The sequence below is a fragment of the Podarcis raffonei genome, chromosome 13, assembly GCF_027172205.1.
Source record: "Podarcis raffonei isolate rPodRaf1 chromosome 13, rPodRaf1.pri, whole genome shotgun sequence".
In the NCBI taxonomy this organism is placed as follows: Eukaryota; Metazoa; Chordata; class Lepidosauria; order Squamata; family Lacertidae; genus Podarcis; species Podarcis raffonei.
The window spans coordinates 32,097,337-32,114,421 of NC_070614.1; the positions used below are offsets into that span (position 1 = coordinate 32,097,337).

At 44.8% G+C, this 17,085-nt stretch overlaps 1 protein-coding gene across 5 annotated transcripts; it reads right to left on the reverse strand.

Annotated features, from left to right (window-relative positions):
- Window positions 1–4,258: 4,258 nt before the first annotated feature.
- LOC128401037 (soluble scavenger receptor cysteine-rich domain-containing protein SSC5D-like) lies at window positions 4,259–16,516 on the reverse strand. Of its 5 annotated transcripts, XM_053363893.1 has the most exons (10): window positions 16,124–16,516; window positions 14,415–14,441; window positions 13,216–13,530; window positions 12,554–12,664; window positions 11,181–11,495; window positions 9,570–9,758; window positions 8,460–8,774; window positions 6,792–7,790; window positions 5,640–5,795; window positions 4,259–5,234 (listed from the first exon to the last, which is right to left on the reverse strand). In XM_053363893.1, the coding sequence occupies exons 1-10, from the start codon at window positions 16,149–16,151 to the stop codon at window positions 4,831–4,833; spliced, it is 2,859 nt and encodes a 952-aa protein (XP_053219868.1). In that variant the 5' UTR covers window positions 16,152–16,516; the 3' UTR covers window positions 4,259–4,830. The 5 variants fall into 5 exon arrangements, with proteins under 5 accessions (XP_053219868.1, XP_053219869.1, XP_053219872.1 ...); XM_053363894.1 differs by lacking the exon at window positions 14,415–14,441; XM_053363897.1 differs by lacking the exon at window positions 13,216–13,530 and having other exon boundaries at window positions 16,124–16,515.
- Window positions 16,517–17,085: the final 569 nt, after the last annotated feature.

The following is a 17,085-nucleotide window of genomic DNA, read 5'->3' on the forward strand; positions in this document are numbered from 1 at the left end:
GAGCTCCCATTGCTCGGTCCCTGCTCTTGCCAACCTAGCAGTTCGAAAGCACGCAAAAGTGCAAGTAGATAAATAGGTACCACTTCGGCAGGAAGGTATAAATGGCGTTTCTGTGCGCTGCTCTGGTTCACCATGTTGGCCACATGACCCGGAAGCTGTATGCCGTTTCCCTCGGCCAGTAAAGTGAGATGAGTGCCGCAACCCCAGAGTCATCCGCATCTGGACCTAATGGTCAGGGGTCCCTTTACCTTTAACCTAATTTGCACTTTGTGAAACAATACAGGAACAGGGACATTGCTGCTCTTAGAAATTCTCTGTATTTTGCAATTCAACTCTCCAGCCAAATGATGTGTACAAAAATGAAAAGACTAGGGTAAAGTGTACATAAAAATGCATATATTAGTGAAAATAACATAGAAAAATGCATTACATTAGGGAAAATCACCTTGCAATAATGTATACAAAGATGCATGCAAGTGTGTGTATGTATGTATATTAGAAGAAATCCACACTAAAATGCTATGAATTTTCATAAGGACTTAAAACAACAACCATGAGCTAATTTGGAAATGTGAGTCACTGAAATTAAGTTTGGAAGAATGAGAAACAGAGAGATTGGCAGATTCAGCCGTTCCTAGTTAGGGCTTAGGTTTTCCTGGAAAAAACACCTGCAATTATTATTAATATGATTAATAAGGACCATCAGTGTACATGGTGCTTTACAGAAAATACATGGGCAAAAATTAACATTTTAAGCCCCCAAGGAGCTGAAAATATAAAATAATCATGAAAATCTATTTTTAAAATAATATGCTCTATTCTAGAACTCTTTCCATTACTTCCACATATAGAGGAAGATTAGTGTAAATCATTACTTTGGATTTTTTCATATGTAGGACCCCTTTGGGAGCGGTGCTTAGGACACCAAATCTATCCGCGGCACATGTCCTTGGAGTGTGCAGTGCCATGGACTTCATGCCACAACATGCCCCCCTGGTCCCCTCAAGGCTGGGACAGGTGGCGGGATTAGTTGCTAATGAGCGCTTACATAATGGGGTCAGGTGCGAGGCCCCCGTGGGGCCACCAGCTCATTGAACAGCAGCTCTGTCCTTATCAGGGTCTCTCGTGGCACCTGGGCTGCCACTCCCAACCCATGACGGAATGAATTAGCACCTCTCTTCTCCCTCCCATCCCTGGGCAGCAGCTGCACCTGACACGCCTCTCATTCTCTAATCACTGTGCTAAATATAATGCAGCTGACGGAGTCCTCAGTAGAGGGTCAATGGGATGTGTTCAAAGCCAACATGGCATCCCACCCCACCGTTCCTTTTGCATTCCCAGCACAGATGAGACATTTAAGTCAGTTAGAGCTAGAACCTGAAGGAAAATCTGTAAGGCAATCTTGATATCAATGTTGATCCACTGAGGAGCAAGGGCGGGGTTGGAAATAATAATATTATTTATACCCCACCCATCTGGCTGGGTTTCTCCAGCCACTCTGGGCGGCTCCCAACAACAACAACAACAATAAAAAGCAATAAAACATCAAGCATTAAAAACTTCACTAAAAATTTCCCTAAACAGGGCTGCCTTCTAAAAGTCAGATGTCTTCTAAAAGTCAGATAGTTGTTTATTTCCTTGACATCTAATGGGAGGGCTTTCCACAGGGCGGCGCCACTACCAAGAAGGCCCTCTGCCTGGCAATACCTTAACCAAACAGAATATTGAAACCTTCCCAAAGCCTAGTTTCTCAGCTTTAGGAAGGAGATGCTAGGGTTCTAAGACTCTGCGAAAGCCTCACATCTCCTTCCCAAAGCCTGGTACCTCGCATAGCATAGCCAGCTTTGGGGAGGCAGAACAAGGGCTGGGTGTGTGATTTGCTTCCCTACCCCCCCCCCACAGACCCACAACAAAGCAGTGTGTGGCCATAGGTTCCTTGTTGAAGTACTTTTGTGGCCCACTTGTTGTCAAAAGTTGGGCCACCCTGATCGAGATCCTGCCTGGTTTTTTGTCACAACTTGAAAGGACTGACTTAGTAGCAAAGTGCAACCTTGGGGTTGTAACAGTAGCCTACTCTGATGTCACCTATGCTATTGTGATGCCATTAGCATTGTTGCCTACATTGTGATGTCATCCCTCTGATGTTCATATCCTGTTACCATGGTTAGAGCAAAAATCATATTGCTTGTCTAGTCTCCAGAGCAAACTTCATTCTGAACTCCGATTGCTACCTCTCAGCTAGGGAGCCTGAGGGTCATCGAGTCCCAACACCTTGCAATGCAAGAATCTCAACTTTTGTGGGCATTCAAGCAAGTATAGCAAGAAAACAAAAATTAAACGTATGTGTGTGACATGCCCAGACCTACTAGCAACCCACAGAGAAGCAGCTCTCCAACAGAAGTAGAGGGTGTAGTTTTTTTACACCACACATGTAAAAAACAAACCCTGCCCGCACAATGCTTCAGTATGTCCACAGTTGGGTAATGTGACCCTATCCGCAGATCAGGATACACTGTGTGAATGACATTGAAAAAATGCAATACATAGAATACACAGATGGAATACATTGACACAAACACCTTTAAGGCCTTGGAGAATGAATAAACTGTCTTGCTATCTGACTTTGCTGTGAAGCAACTATTGTGGGCAGTAGATTCAGGGCTCATCCAGACTTGCACTTGTCCCACCACTTCCCCCCAGGAAAGCCCAATCTTTAACGCTGAGTTGGAGCAAACGCCAGTTTGCTCTGCTTTAGTACTAAAGAGCGGGTTTTCTGGGGGAAAGTTGGGGAACAAAGGCAAAAGTGCATTGGCCCATGCTGTCCAGCCTTAGGACAAGTGGAAGTGTGGACAAGCACCATTTTTTTGCCTACAATTGGCACCTATGCGCCACAAAAAGACAATGGTGCAAAAATGGTCTCAGACCACTGAGAAGGCTGGAACTAGGAAAAGACAGTTTTCCTCCAACTCATAGGGACTAAGATTCTACAGCTAATTTGCATAAGCCCTGCTTATTGGAGCAAGCGGCAGAAGCAACGCCTCCAAGAAGATACCACCCTCCTTTGTTAGAACAGACTAAATGTCTAGCAGACCTTCAACAGCAGTGAGCTAAATGTCACCTGGAAAAGTCTCCAGCTTCTAGAAATCGGTAATAATTGCCTCTGGATGAAGGAAGCTTATTTTAATCTGTTACAATCATAGAAGCATAGAACTGTAAATTTTGAAGGGACCCCAAGGGTAATCTAGTTCAACCCCCTGAAATGCAGAATCTCAGCTAAAGTAACCATGATGACAGATGGTCATCCAATCTCTGCTTAAAAACCTCCAATGAAGCTGAGTCCACAAGCTCCCAAGGGAGCCTGTTTCACTGCTCTTACTGTCAGAAAGTTCTTCCTGATGTTTAGTTGGAATCGCCTTTCTTGTAACTTGAAGCCATTGGTTTGTGTCCTACCCTCCAAAGCAGGAGAAAACAAACTTGCTCCATCTTCCATGTGACAGCCCTTTAGATATTTGAAGATGGCTATCATATCTCTTCTAAGTCTCTTCTGTTCCAGGCTAAACATACCCAGCTCCTTCAACTGTTCCTCGTAAGGCTTGGCTTCCAGATCCTTGATCATCTTGGTCACCCTTCTCTGTTAAAATTTAAATTCTTAATACTTTCTCCATTAAAATGCATGGGGCTTTATTAAGTAGCATAAGGGGGGGGGAGAGAGATTAGGTCCCTGACCCAGAGGCCATACGAACACCGTGGCATGTGGCAAGTGTGAAATTTTGTTTATTTATGATAACAATACCATTTATCATCCTTATTGACATCACCAGCAAAACTCCTAATTCTAATGTATTGGATACATATTTTTATTTTATTTTTACCAAAGTAAGCATAATGGTTATAATTTAACTGTTTATTATTGCAGAGTTTTGTCCAACAGATTCAGACATTAGTGAAGGTGTCAGCTTCTCTCCTGAAATTATCCCTCTAAATGACGTCTTACACTATTGTAGTAGTTTTATTAGGTGTAGGTTTAACTGATCAAATTGACTGGGGGAAGAGGATTTTCAACTATGGAAGGGATTTCAGTTATGGTTCTTGGGTTGTGTCTATATGACATTGTGATGACATCTCGTGGTCATTTCAGGAATTTACTTCTGAGACAGTGGATATATAGTATTACCAAAAAGAATACACCTAGTGCTTAGCTCCTGCCCTTTCCAGCCTTTTCTACTCGTTTCTCCCATTTTGTACAGGAATGATCACACAAAATTCAACAGTTTATTACATAGAAAGGTTCAATGACCAGCCTACACAAACAAATGAATGGAGTATTCATGAAGGTTTATGTTAAAATCCAAAATATTTTAGAAGATAATACTGATCAGCCCACCACACATCAATGTAAGCAATTATACAAACACTTATTTGAACATTTTTCTTAGCGCAATCTAGTACCCAATCAATCTAGTACCCAATCATAATTGGTTCTGCATTTTTACCTTTGAAATTGCTATATCTTGTTCATTTTTCAAAAAAAAATCTACAAATCCGTTTGACTTCTGGATTTCAGATCATGCATCCTCCTGTGAACTGTGCAATGTTTCCCAATTTTACCATTCTCAGCACATTTTTCTAGTTAACTGCTTATAAATAGATCAACCAAAATCCCATAACCATTGGGGTGGAGGTCTCCTATAGTACCTTTTTGTAGCATGTATGACCTCTGCTTATGGCATATTTAATGGGATTTCATGGGAGGTGGGCTCACCTCATAGCAGAAGTTTGACTTTAGTTGGCTTGAGAGGCAACTTCCTTTCCTTATAGAAAGTCCTATTTTCATTTTAAGGGCAGCTGGTTATGCATTTGGCCTTCATCCTGCGTATTTTGAGCTGAGGAGGACTGGGCAGCTGCTGGCTGCAGTAAGGTAGGCAGCACCACCACAAGATGGTTCACAGAAACTGCCAGCTCAGCCAGACTGCGGGCAAGAGCCTCTAGTTGAGAGCCCTGATGTTGAATGGCAGTAGAGAGGGAGCCTAGTTCCCCACGGAGACCTGTCATTGCATGGACCAAGTTTTCCAGGCCAGGTGGTGAACAGCAACAGCCTTGATCCTTTCCCCTTGAGTCTTGGCTAAAAGGGCAGTCCGAGGATGACTCGCTAACTGTAGCAGTGTGGGTGACAGATTCAGGCAAAGTGGTGTTTGGACCTGGTGCTTCAATCAAGACTGGTGTAGAGGTGGTACCTATGTATTCAGAGAGACAGAAAATAACCAATGACTGTATTGTGCCTTGACACCATCACCCCAGTAGCCAGTAAGGAGTAGACCCAAGGTGGTGTGTTTGCTCGTTATGTGGTCAACTAAACTACAAAAACACAATGGCTGTAGCCTGTGACTATGATCAATAAGCATAGCCAAAGGTATATAAAAGGAGGAAATTCTTCTGTGAAAACTCACTTTGTCCAGGATGAAATTCCATCCCTGACTACTGGACTTAAACATGGCCAGTGAGGTGAGACCCAATTCTGAACTTTTGACAGCTACAGAAGGTGGGGAAATTGTAAATGATGCTCTGTGGTTTGGGAAGAGGCCTTCCAAGTAAGACCCTTTTCCTAGCCTCAGCAGTGAAGCTTTGTCTCTGATACTTACCAGCTCCTCTTTCTGTGTTTCCTGAGCTCACCATACTATCTTCAAGCAGCTCATCCACAGAAACTGTATGTGACACTGTACTTTGGAGCAGAACAGTCGTATCCTGAACATCTGTTTCAGCCAAAGAGGTCAAGACAATGGGAGCAATGGTAGGCTCTGGTGCAAATGGAGAGGGAGAATGTGGTAACATTAAATGAGAGCAGCAGAGTTAAATAACACCCCCCCCCCAAAAAAAGAGAGCAGGGTATGCTTGATCTTAGGAGGGTAGCTGAGGCTATCTCAGGCCCTTTCTCCATCAAATTGCCTGCCAAAAAAGTCTGGCAATTGCATAGGTTTCTGGAGGAAATTATACAAGGCATTCTTCATTCACAGAGAGCTGGGGCTCACCTTTAACCCGCACCAACTGAGAGAGCTAAAGGGGAAGGTATGTTCCTGCCTAATAAGCAGTTCAGGCATAATATAAGTAGTTCGTGTGGTTGGGTGTCTACCAGCATCCATGCTCAGACAGGAGCCCACCACAGGCAGCTAACAGAGTCTCTACAGTTGCTGTCACTGCGAGGAGGGGTGCAGAGGGAGAAATGCTACATAGCAGCAGCAGCCTGCTCACCTTTCCCCTCTTGGGAGGGGAGAAAATACAGAGTAAGTGAACAATTGACCATTGAGCAGAACTGACCACATTTTCTGTTCCTCCTCCTCTTCCAGGCAATTCACCTGCCTTTTCTATTAGTTTGCATACACATCACACATTTAAAATATGCTATCATCTCCCCCCTCCTTTAGAATCCCGAGAATTGTAATTTACCCTTACAAAGCTACAGTTCCCAATATTCTTGGAGGAGAATGTGTGTGCATTAAATGTACTATGTGTACGCAGCCTTTGCCAGGCTAACAGGTTGATGGCAAAGGAGGGAAAAAAGATGGATCTCCTGCCAGCCAGCCATCTGCCAACTGACTTTCTTGTCAATCTCCTCTGAGATTTTGCTTCAGAGGGAAAAGACAGGCAGGTGAACCAGTTTACTTTCCTGCTCTCTCCCTCTGGTGGTGAGAAGGATGAGGAACAACCACTACCCACACTATTTGACGGGCCCAAATGCAGATACTTTACCTGAGGCCCCTCAAAATCCTGGAGCTGACACTGAGGCAGCTACTCACCTGTGGGCCCCATGGTATGGGAATATGTGTGTGATTCCTCTTGTTGCTTCTGATCTGTGTTCTCTTCAGAATGTGAAGATTTGTGGTTTATGGATTCCATGTGGTTTACAGATGGTGCATTCTGTGTGGCTGCTGACAATTCCATCTCTCTTGCAACCTTCAAGACATTTGAGAACAGGAACAGCTCCTTTACTACATTATCAATTACATTCACTCTTTCAGGTTCCTGAACTGAAGTGGAAGTGGTAGGCTGATCTGTAGCTGTGGGATTGGTAAGTTCTACCTTCTGTACTGAGGGCACTTTAAATGCAATGTCCCATTGCTTAGACTGCACTACCTCTGTTGCAAGTGTTAGGCCTGGTTCAACTATGGGCAGTCCTGTTCCTGTTCTTGTTGTCGCTGTTTCTTCCTCAGATTCCAGTTCCTGCATGGCTAAGGTTGGCTGAAACTCAGCTGTGGAGGGGGTGGGGGTTTGTCCCAATCCATGTGTTTGTGGCCTTGTATTGGGGGTGCTGGTTGACTCTGTCCCCTGAACGTGCTGCAGGATCTCTAGATTAAGTGTTGCTTTATCTATATTCCACAGGCTTATTGTCTCTGTTTCTCTTTCAGATACCAGATCCAGTGTGGCTGAGGTTGGCAGAGATTCAACTGAGGCATAAATGGGCTCTTGTCCCCTTTCCTGTGAGGATGGTTCTATCTTTGGAGTGTTGCTTGACTCCACCTCTTGGATGTGCTGCAGGGCTTCTGTATTAGTGGTTGTTTCAATTCTGTTGAAGGGGCTCGCTTGCTTTTGCTCCTTTTCCAGTTCGAGCTCCACAGTTTGTGTGGTTAGGATTGGTGCTTCAGGGAACTGTAGCTCCCAGCTGGCTGAAAACTCCTGAGTAGTTGGGCTGGTCTCAGCCACATCCAAGACGCTTTGCCCTGGATTAATGGTTGTAGCAGGTGCAGCTATCTTTGAATTGCTTGATGAGTTTGGCAATGACAGACTCTTCCACCTGCCTGAAAATACAGAAGGTGTTCCTACATCACAGACTAAAATTACTTTAACAGTCGTTTCTTCTTGGCGGGGAATTATAGCAGTGCAGGGAGAATTCTCAGCACCCTCACCTAAATAGATTCCCAAGATGGAAAGCCATAGCAATTAAGCTGCCATAAAACCAATATACTCCTGCCAACCTAGCAGTTCGAAAGCACATGAAAGTGCAAGTAGATAAATAGGTACCGCTCCAGCGGGAAGGTAAACGGCATTTCTGTGCGCTGCTCTGGTTTGCCAGAAGTGGCTTAGTTATGCTGGCCACATGACCCGGAAGCTGTACGCTGGCACCCTCGGCCAATAAAGCGAGATGAGCGCCGCAACCCCAGAGTCGGTCACGATTGAACCTAATGATCAGGGGTCCCTTTACCTTTACCTAAAACCAATATAAGTCTTTAGTACTGTATATACATACCCAGAAGAAGGTGTTTACTGGAGTCTCCAGAATGAAACTGGGTTTAGCCCATTTGAGATTGTTACTGCTTTTCCCCCCAAGGACATTGAATTTTCTATTATTGGCTTATTCACAAGTTCAGGGTTCTCTCTCCTAAATATGGCATATCTGTTTTGGAACCAGGCAAATGGACTCACTGAACATGACTGGGAATCAGCTGGTAAACTGAGTTGTTCCCTACCTGTGCAGATGACTGAAGCATCTTCATGATGATTGCAGTTATGCGTCCCCCATGGCTGGGAGCGGCAGTTCTGTAGAGTGAACTCTGCCCCAGTGCAGTTGACATCATCCAACCAGATAGGTCCAGATCCTGGCCCATATCTTGCATTACCAGGGCTGAGAAGAGGGGCCCCACAGCCCAACTCACGGCACACCACTGCCGCGTCCACCAGATCCCAGCCATCATCGCATACTGTGCCCCAGTAATCTTGATACAGAACCTCTACCCGTCCAGCACAGGATCCAGGGCCTCCTTGCAGCCGCACCTGCCACTGGCCTGAGTTTAAAAGCATATGAAGGGGAAATGTTTATAGGATAAAAGGAGTTTAAAGTCCTTGCATCACAGATCTCTCACTTGTAAACGGCGGTCCTTCCCTTTGAGGTTCTCAGTTCATGCTAGTGAATCCCAAAGGCCTCTATTTTTTATAATGATTATATCGCTTTTCTCACACAAGTGACCCAAAGCAACTTACAGCCACAGTATAAACACTAAAACAAATTACAACAAGCACAAATAAATAAAAATCTAAACACAGTATCATTGCAAGGAATCCGGATACCATGACTATGCAGCCCATGTCCCCTGAAAGCAGTTCAAGACAAAACTAGATGCCATGTGGAAGATCCATGATTGGATCTCCCCAAATTTTGTCATTTACTCAAATGAAAGTGGAGTCGTACCTGTTTGCTTAGGTAGCAGCAGGTGGGGGAATGGAGGGGACCTATGTTTCAGCTTGAACTTCACTCATGTTTTCAAGGGGGCACTAAAACAAGTAAAACATGCTGTATAATGTAATAACTTCCTTGAGCACTGAGATGTCACAATTGAATTTTGTTTCATAATTCTTCATTTGAAGTTCAATCAGTGACTCAATCTCTGCTCCCTTTTTTAAGGGGTTTGTTGAAGCAAAGATGCAAAATAAATTGTCATGTAATATCTAAGGTCACTTAGATTGTGTTTTCACAGTTGTTAATTACATTGGCACCCCCATTCCAAACAAGAAACAGCACCTGTGCAAATTGCCTGGGAGTCAATGATGGACATAAACACCTACCTCTCTCTGCTACTCACCATCTGGCACTGCTTCCTTTTGGCTCTTCTCTATTTGTAATGCTTCATTAGCTACAGTTGTTTCTTGGTTCCCTGTAGGCTGAGTAGGACGAGGAATTCTTTTAGGGGCTACATACCGGCGCCTCTGGGGTGCCAAGGTCCTTGTGAGCATGGCCACATGCTCTTCCACCATGGCCAGGGGCATCTCACCTGTGAGGAGATGATACATCATGTGACACAGACACAGCACATACAAAGGAAGCTTCAGTGCAACCATAGCCCTACACAATAATTTAGAGTAGAATTAATACTGGTATAATCATTAGCTTCTCCCTTTGGTGCTGGATGTCTTTGAGTGGGTTGGGTTGCTCCTGTTGCTTGGGAAGGCAGAAAATCATTTGCTTCAGAGGAATTTCTCAACTCTGTCTTCCTGTTGAAGCCTCAGTATTCCTGTTGAAGTCTGGTATTCCAATACTGCAAAACAAAACTGGCTGAAGAGAAGACACATGACCAAGCCTGAGATTCCTAATCTCAGAATTATAAAAAGCAGCACTCAGTCTATAGTGCAAGAATGACCTGAGTGTGGAAGAACACTCTGGGATCAACACATACCTGATCACCGGTGTTATAGGACTATAGTCTCTGACCACTTACTGACAGCCTGTGATCAAGATAACAAAAGTGTCCAAGAAGTATGAGCAGCTTGAGAAAAGAATGTAATAGCCATGGCAGAAGACACTTAATTTCCCATCCAGTATATCATTAGCTTTAGTACACCTCACTGTGAGATATCCAGTACTTAAAGGAAAAGGTAGCATTGGTCTTACTGTGGAAGTTGTTGCACAGGTCACATCCTAATAGTGGTCATTTCACACTGTTTCTTATATTGCTAGCTAACTTGTAGTCCTGACATCCAGTTTTGCCAGAGCCCATACTCTTCTACAATCTCTTCTGTTGCTTATACATACACGTGTGTGAGAGAGAGAGGGAGAGAGAGAGAATTTAGCTCAGCCATGGAACTGAGGCTTCAACAGGAAGAGAGAGCATACAACATGGTTTCCTGCCTTAATGAGCAACAGGAGAAACACATCTCGCTTGGAGACATCCACACACCAAATGAGAAATAATTTTCACAGTAAGACCAGTGCTACCTTTCCATGGCCAGAGTACAGTAGAACCTCGTGTTGTGTACCGTCCTCCTTGCAAACGCTTCAGGTTACAAGCTCTGCTAACCCAGAAGTAGATGCTCCCGGTTGTGAACTTTGCCATGGGATGCAAGTTGAAGTTGCACACCAGCAGCGCGGCAGCAGCAGGAGGAGCCATTAGCGAAAGCATGCCTCATGTTATGAGCGGTTTCGGCTTAAGAACGGACCTCCAGAACAAATTAAGTTTGTAACCAGAGGTACCACTGTATAGCAATGGTATATCTACACCAGCTTTATAACTCATATCTTTCACCAGCTTTATAACTCATGGCTTCATCCAACTGATCCTGGAAACTGCTGTTGGGATGGAAGCTAAGGGATGGATGATTGAGATTCCTAGCCTCTGGAATCCTCACAAAGCTAGAATTCTCAGAATTTCCTCAGAAGTCTGAATGATTAAGTGCAAATAATGCTACAGTTCTCTCACCAGAACACACAGCCCCAGCATCTTCACTGTGTCGGCAGTTGGTTGTCCCCCAAAGGCTGGTATGGCACTCCGACAACATTGACTCTTCTCCTTGGCACTGTACATCATCTAACCAGATGACACTGCTCCCCTCACCAAAGAAGGCGCCGCCTGGTGCTGCCAGCGCCTCCCCGCAGTCCAGCTCCCGGCAGACCACAGCAACATCCAGAAGGTCCCACATGTCATCACATACTGTGCCCCATTCCCCTTCATGAAACACCTCCAGTCGGCCGGAACAGCGGCTTCTGCCACCCACGAGACGTAGAGCAGGGGTCCCTGGAGGGGGGAAGGGGGAGAGGAGATTAAGACAAGCTATAGCACCTGGAGAGCCCAAAGGTGGGGTATGGGGTTCTCCCATCTTACAGCCTAACTGATTTTTCAAGGAAAATTAGTCCAAATTTCTGATTGGACACTAAAGCAAATGCTGAACCCCACTAACCTTAAGGCAAGTGGAACTGAACTGTCTCCAGCCCAAGCCACAATCTGAATGCCACTGTCCATTTATTTCTATATGAAAACCCACAACTATTGTGCAACTAAAGCAGGAAAGGGACACCTTGGGCCCCTAGAACTTTTCCTAGGCTATGCCCTACCCTTCTCTGGCTTTACACCCTTGATTGTTTTTCCCTAAGTATAATATCTTGAATTAACCTGGATGGAGATGTGAGGAGGGGGGGACTTTCTGAGTTTTCATGTCTGGAATGTACAATGCTAAGCACCCAGTACAATGCTAAGTGCCTAGTTTTGTCCCTGACCCCACTCACTACTGGCATATGGCCCCTGGAAGGTTCCCCATGAGCAAATGTGGTCCATGGACTGAAAAAGGCTTCTCCACCTCTGAGCTAAATAATGGCTTTTTATTCAGTATAGAAAGTGTCTTGTGAAACCAGTAGACTTTTCCTTCTTTTGTACTACATTTTTTCCCTCCCTTTTCTCCATGATTACTTGGCACAATAATAGAATAAAAAAATTGGTATGGTTGCCATTTTGCTCCTGTGCCCAAATCAAACAGCTCCTGTGCCTTAACAAATTCATAAAAATGTAGCAGAAGAAGCTCTCAGGCTAAGTTAAAGCTGGGCTAGAAAAAGGAAGCAAGCTTAATCTTCTTAGATCACTGGTTTTCAACTGGTGAGACTGGACCCACTAGTGGGTTGCAACCTGATCCAAGGTGCGTCACAACAGGAGCACTGCCACCATGCAAATATATGGCAGAAGATTTAATAAATGGGTCCCCAGAACCCATCCCCACAATCTCTTTTAACCCTACTTTAGAGATGGATATTGTTCAGCTAAACGATGAAAGTGGTGCACTTCAGGGATGCCTGCACCCTCACCCTCAGCAGGTGCAGAAGATATGAGTGGTCTTGCTGTCGTTACTGCTTTCATGTTGCCCCATCTGAATGCCGGTTGAGGGGGGAAGGCGGTAAGAGGAGCAAAGCGCTGAGCTGCCAAGGGAGATGAGAGAGAGAAATGAACATGCTCGTTGGTCCAGTATGCTACAAAACACTTAGGTCCCTTTTCCTCAGGGATAGAACAATAGTTATTAAACACCTAAACTTGCATCCAGCTCTATGCTTGGACCCAATCGCAGCAAGCAGCCTTAATTTTAAAGAGTTGGCTGGATACATTCCCCCATACTGTCAAAAGGTGAGACTGCAGAGCTTTCAGTTAAAGGGAGTTCGCAGGTAGGCCTTTTTAACTAAGCAGAGCAGTATGAATTATACAGAGGAAAGGCAGGGGCCATTTAATGAATTTGCAAGCCTCACCCCCTGACTCCCACAAGTTTAGCCAAATGTAACTTTATACAAACATGTCTTCCAATAATTCAAGTGCTGAATTTATCTTTAAACATTCTCTTGTTGGATGCTTTAAATCGGACTGTACAGAGATGTGTCTGTGTGACAACAACCCGTTTGCTTGAAGCAATCAACTCTGTGGGAAAGTCAGCTTTCATGAGAGTTCATCTGATGAAATTTCTGAATCACAAGAGTCCTACCTGAGCATATGGCACTGGCATCCTCCTCATGGGTGCAGACATGCTTGCGAAACCCAATATGGGGGCAGGAGTGCAGGTATTCCTCAGTGCCCATGCAGCGCACCTCATTCAGCCAGATGGGTCCAGGTCCTTCACCAAACCAGGCCCCATGGGGTGCTGAAAGGGCAGCCCCACAGTCTAGCTCTCGACACACCACAGCTGCGTCCTGCAAATCCCAACTGTCATCACACACTGTCCCCCATTCACCCTGGTGGAACAGTTCCACCCGTCCTGCACAGAGGCTTGGGCCTCCAGACAGACGTACTGGAAAGGAACCTGCCAGGAGGAGAAATAATCAAAGTCAAGGAGAGACCTGTCTTATCTCTTTCTCCCACTTAAGTAGGCAGTTCTGAATTTTGATATCCCACATCCCCATCCTGACATCTCTTGATCTGATCATCAAGTCAGTTTTCACCTTTGTGCAGATTTCCTAAACAATGCACTTGGCTCTTAAAGCCATCTCCCCCAAGGCCAGAACTATAGCAAGATCAAATCAATAGTGTTTGTAAACATGCTATTCTCATTTGCACACTAATGGAAAATAACAGAAGTTTCCCCCTTGGAAAATGATGGGGAGCACAGCATGTAATGAATTGTCAGCCTATTCTACATCTAATTATGCAGGACACAGGGGACCTGCAACAAAATGCTGCAGTGTGGAGTTCTCCTGTTCACAGTGCCAGTCAGTCATACCCTCTACCTGCGTATTCCATTCAGTTCCCCTTCCCATCCAGTTTTCTAGGTTATTGTTTTCTAAGGGTTTTGAGGGTGTGTTTTTTTACTTCTGCAAGCCTTCTGAAATGTTCATCTAGTGCACGGATGGTGTTGTTTAGCCTGCACAGCACAAGCACTCCGGCCTGAACATTGAAAATAGAAGGAATGATGATAGCATCTCAGGCTGTGGAGAAAGGCCGTAGTGGTAGGAAATCTGTGCTGCATGCAGAAGGTCCCAGGATCAATCCCTGACATCTCCAAATAGTTCTGGGAGAGACTCCTTCTTGAAGCCCCGGAAAGCAGCTGCCAGTCAGTGTTAAGCAATACTAAGCTAGACTGAGCAATTATCTGACTCGGTGTAAGGCAGCTAAGCTTCCTATCTTCCCAACCTGGAGATCACAGGAGGAAGCAAAGGGGAAAGAGACAGAGATTCCTTTCCGTTTTACCTGTGGCATGAAGTCTCAGGAAGGCAACTGCAAAAACAAGGCAAGAGGTTTCAAATGAGATAAAGCTCAAGTGGAAGGTTAGTTCTACCGGTGTAAACATTCTGGGCTGTGTTCTCAAGATCACAACAGGCTGCCAAGCCCTGGCAGAGATGGATCTAGGTAGACATTTTCATGCTCATGGGAGAGCCAGAGCCAGAAAATAATATTTGGAGGGTTAAACAAATCAAAAGGTGTATATTATTAACCAGTACCACCTGGGACTTCTTCCTATAAAATGAGAGCAAAGTCTGAGCCTATCCACAACTGAAAAGTCTATTTCTGCATCTTCCATCCCTGTCCTCACCCTAATCTCACTAACTTTTCTTTCCTGAGTCTCCTAACCACTACTGATACTATTCCACACTTTACTTAACTCCTGTTTTTTAAAAAAGACAAGACTGGCTCTCAATATTAGGGATGTGCTGAGGTGTTTATGGGTCCGTCCCAGGCTCCTTCCTTCCTCCAGAGGGAGCAGATAGAGGCAGCTACTGGTGGCAAATAAATATGGTAGCTCAATGGCCTTCTTCAATGGACTCTGATTCCAACAGACTCCAACCGCCTTGGAATGCTCCTGTCAATCACAAGCAGCTGTTCACCAATACTCTTTAAAATACCTAGAGCATTACACCAGCTTCTTTAATTCCTACTACTGTTTATCAGCCTTTTGTACTCTTAACTTACAAAGGCTATAGGGAAGGATTTTGGATGTTATTCACATGTTCAGAGCACAGTTATGGATCAGTGGTGGGGAGTCTTTCTTCTGTCAAGGGGTGGGATAATCTGTTAGGGGCCACATGCCAGAATAAAGACAGACCCCTCTTGCCAGAGGTCTGAACTGCCTGCCTGCCTGTAGGAGGGATCATGAAGGTCATCTATTCCAACTCCCTGCGATGCAGGAATATTTTGCCCAATGTGGGACTTTTCACAAAATATAAAATGCCATTAACAACATCTATTCTAAATATGGTCAAACTACCTCTCTGCTTTCTGGAACTTGTCCCTGTCATGTCTTTCAGGGAGATACAGGGAATGTATTTTAAAAAAATGTGTTCTGCAGATTTCAAACTTTGGGGGTAATACCTTGATTTCAGTAAATGGACACAACATATCAGTACACTGCTTCTCTTCCATCCCTCCACTCACAGTAAATGGGGACAATAAAAGTTTCAGAACAGGCTTGAGTTGCAGCTTTTCTGTGTAAGTGCAACCAGATCCGTTATGAGAGTCATCATTCTTCAGGCTTTTTAAAAAAGTAAACTTGTACGGTCAGTTTACTAACAGTCCCTTGCTTCAGAAACCAATACAGATCAGGCTATTGCAGAGTAAATGAATGTACAACATGTATTTTAGATGGAAAAAAGATTTCCCAATGTGCAAGTAGGTGGTGGGGGGGGAGGCAAGCAGAGCTGCTTTGTGAAAGCAAAGATGCTATTTATGCTGCAGTGTTGCAGACACCATTGCACTGACCTGAGTAGGCTTCTTTTCAATGCTTCTCAAGTAGAACTCATTCCCTGCTCAGACATCCTGGTCCCCAATAAACACACCCCACAATTCTGATGTTGCTGGTGGAAACTCTTAGCCCCCTGCTCCTTGGCAGGATCAGCTGTTCACAAGATAATTCAGAGTTGCATCCAGGAATTGGGGTTGGCTGTGCAGAGGGCAACACTCACCCAGAAGAAACAAGAGGCGTTGTTGCATTGTCTTAGTGGCCGGCTCTGCGTCCTGGTCAGCTGCAAAGGAAACTCTGTAAATCAGAGGCGTTTTTTATTGCCGGCAGAGGACCCAGGCAGTGAGTCAGCCAGGCAGAAAAGAGTGGGAAACACCCCTGCTTGCTCTGGGTCATGTAGCCTCCAATCTGCAGCCTGGGAAGAGGAAAGAGCCAGAGTGGGGGAGACCGATAGGAGGCATTTCAACAATCCTGGGAGAGCCACATTTGTGCAAGGATTTTCAAAGGAACAACATTGGTAGTAGCACTTCTGAAATGATGTGTTTTGGCTACAAGAGGTATAAGCTCTCAAAGACTTAAAGGCCTAGTTTCATTCAATGCAGTATTTCTTTTGCATTTCCAGTCCACTTGTGTGCAAGCCATCCCTTGCACATTTTCCTCAGTCCTATTTCATCTCCCATCCCTTACTTTGTGCCCCCCTGCACCTTTTGTAGAAGAGGCAGGCACCTCTTCTGCACCTTTAGCAGTATCACACAAGTGAATGTTTTTCTATGAGGCCTCTGTTCAAACTTCCACTCGTGGAACTTCTGTCATGTGTTGGAGAAAAGGTATTAAACTTACACAAATGCTTTTTCTACCCTTTCCAACTGTCCCTATTTATCTTAATTTTCTATCTCGACACATCTCCCATACCCTCTGGCTTTGTTCCCACCTCCTTCAACTTCCTTTCTACCTGGCCTCACTGCCCCTTTCCTTTAATACACTGCTGAATTAAATCCAACCATTGCTTCCCAATGAGTTCCACAACTGGTTTTTTTCAGCGACACACACACACACTTAAGTCCTCCTCTCAGCCATTTCCCCGACCAGTTCCCCCTTCTCAGGGGGCAAACAGCAGCTGGGGAGAGGTCCACCATTTTCACTGAAGAACAGAGCTCGGGTGAATATCTCTTCCCCTTCCATTGC

Bases quoted from the DNA above. Each gene is read 5' to 3' on its own strand.
- LOC128401037 (XM_053363892.1), bottom strand. From the start codon at position 14,514: ATGTTTACACCGGTAGAACTAACCTTCCACTTGAGCTTTATCTCATTT. The intron at 7,791-8,459 runs GTAGGGAACAAC...CTGTATTTTCAG, and splicing joins TGCTTCAGTCATCTGCACAG to GCAGGTGGAAGAGTCTGTCA. The intron at 5,235-5,639 runs GTAAGTATCAGA...CTGAATACATAG, and splicing joins AAACACAGAAAGAGGAGCTG to GTACCACCTCTACACCAGTC.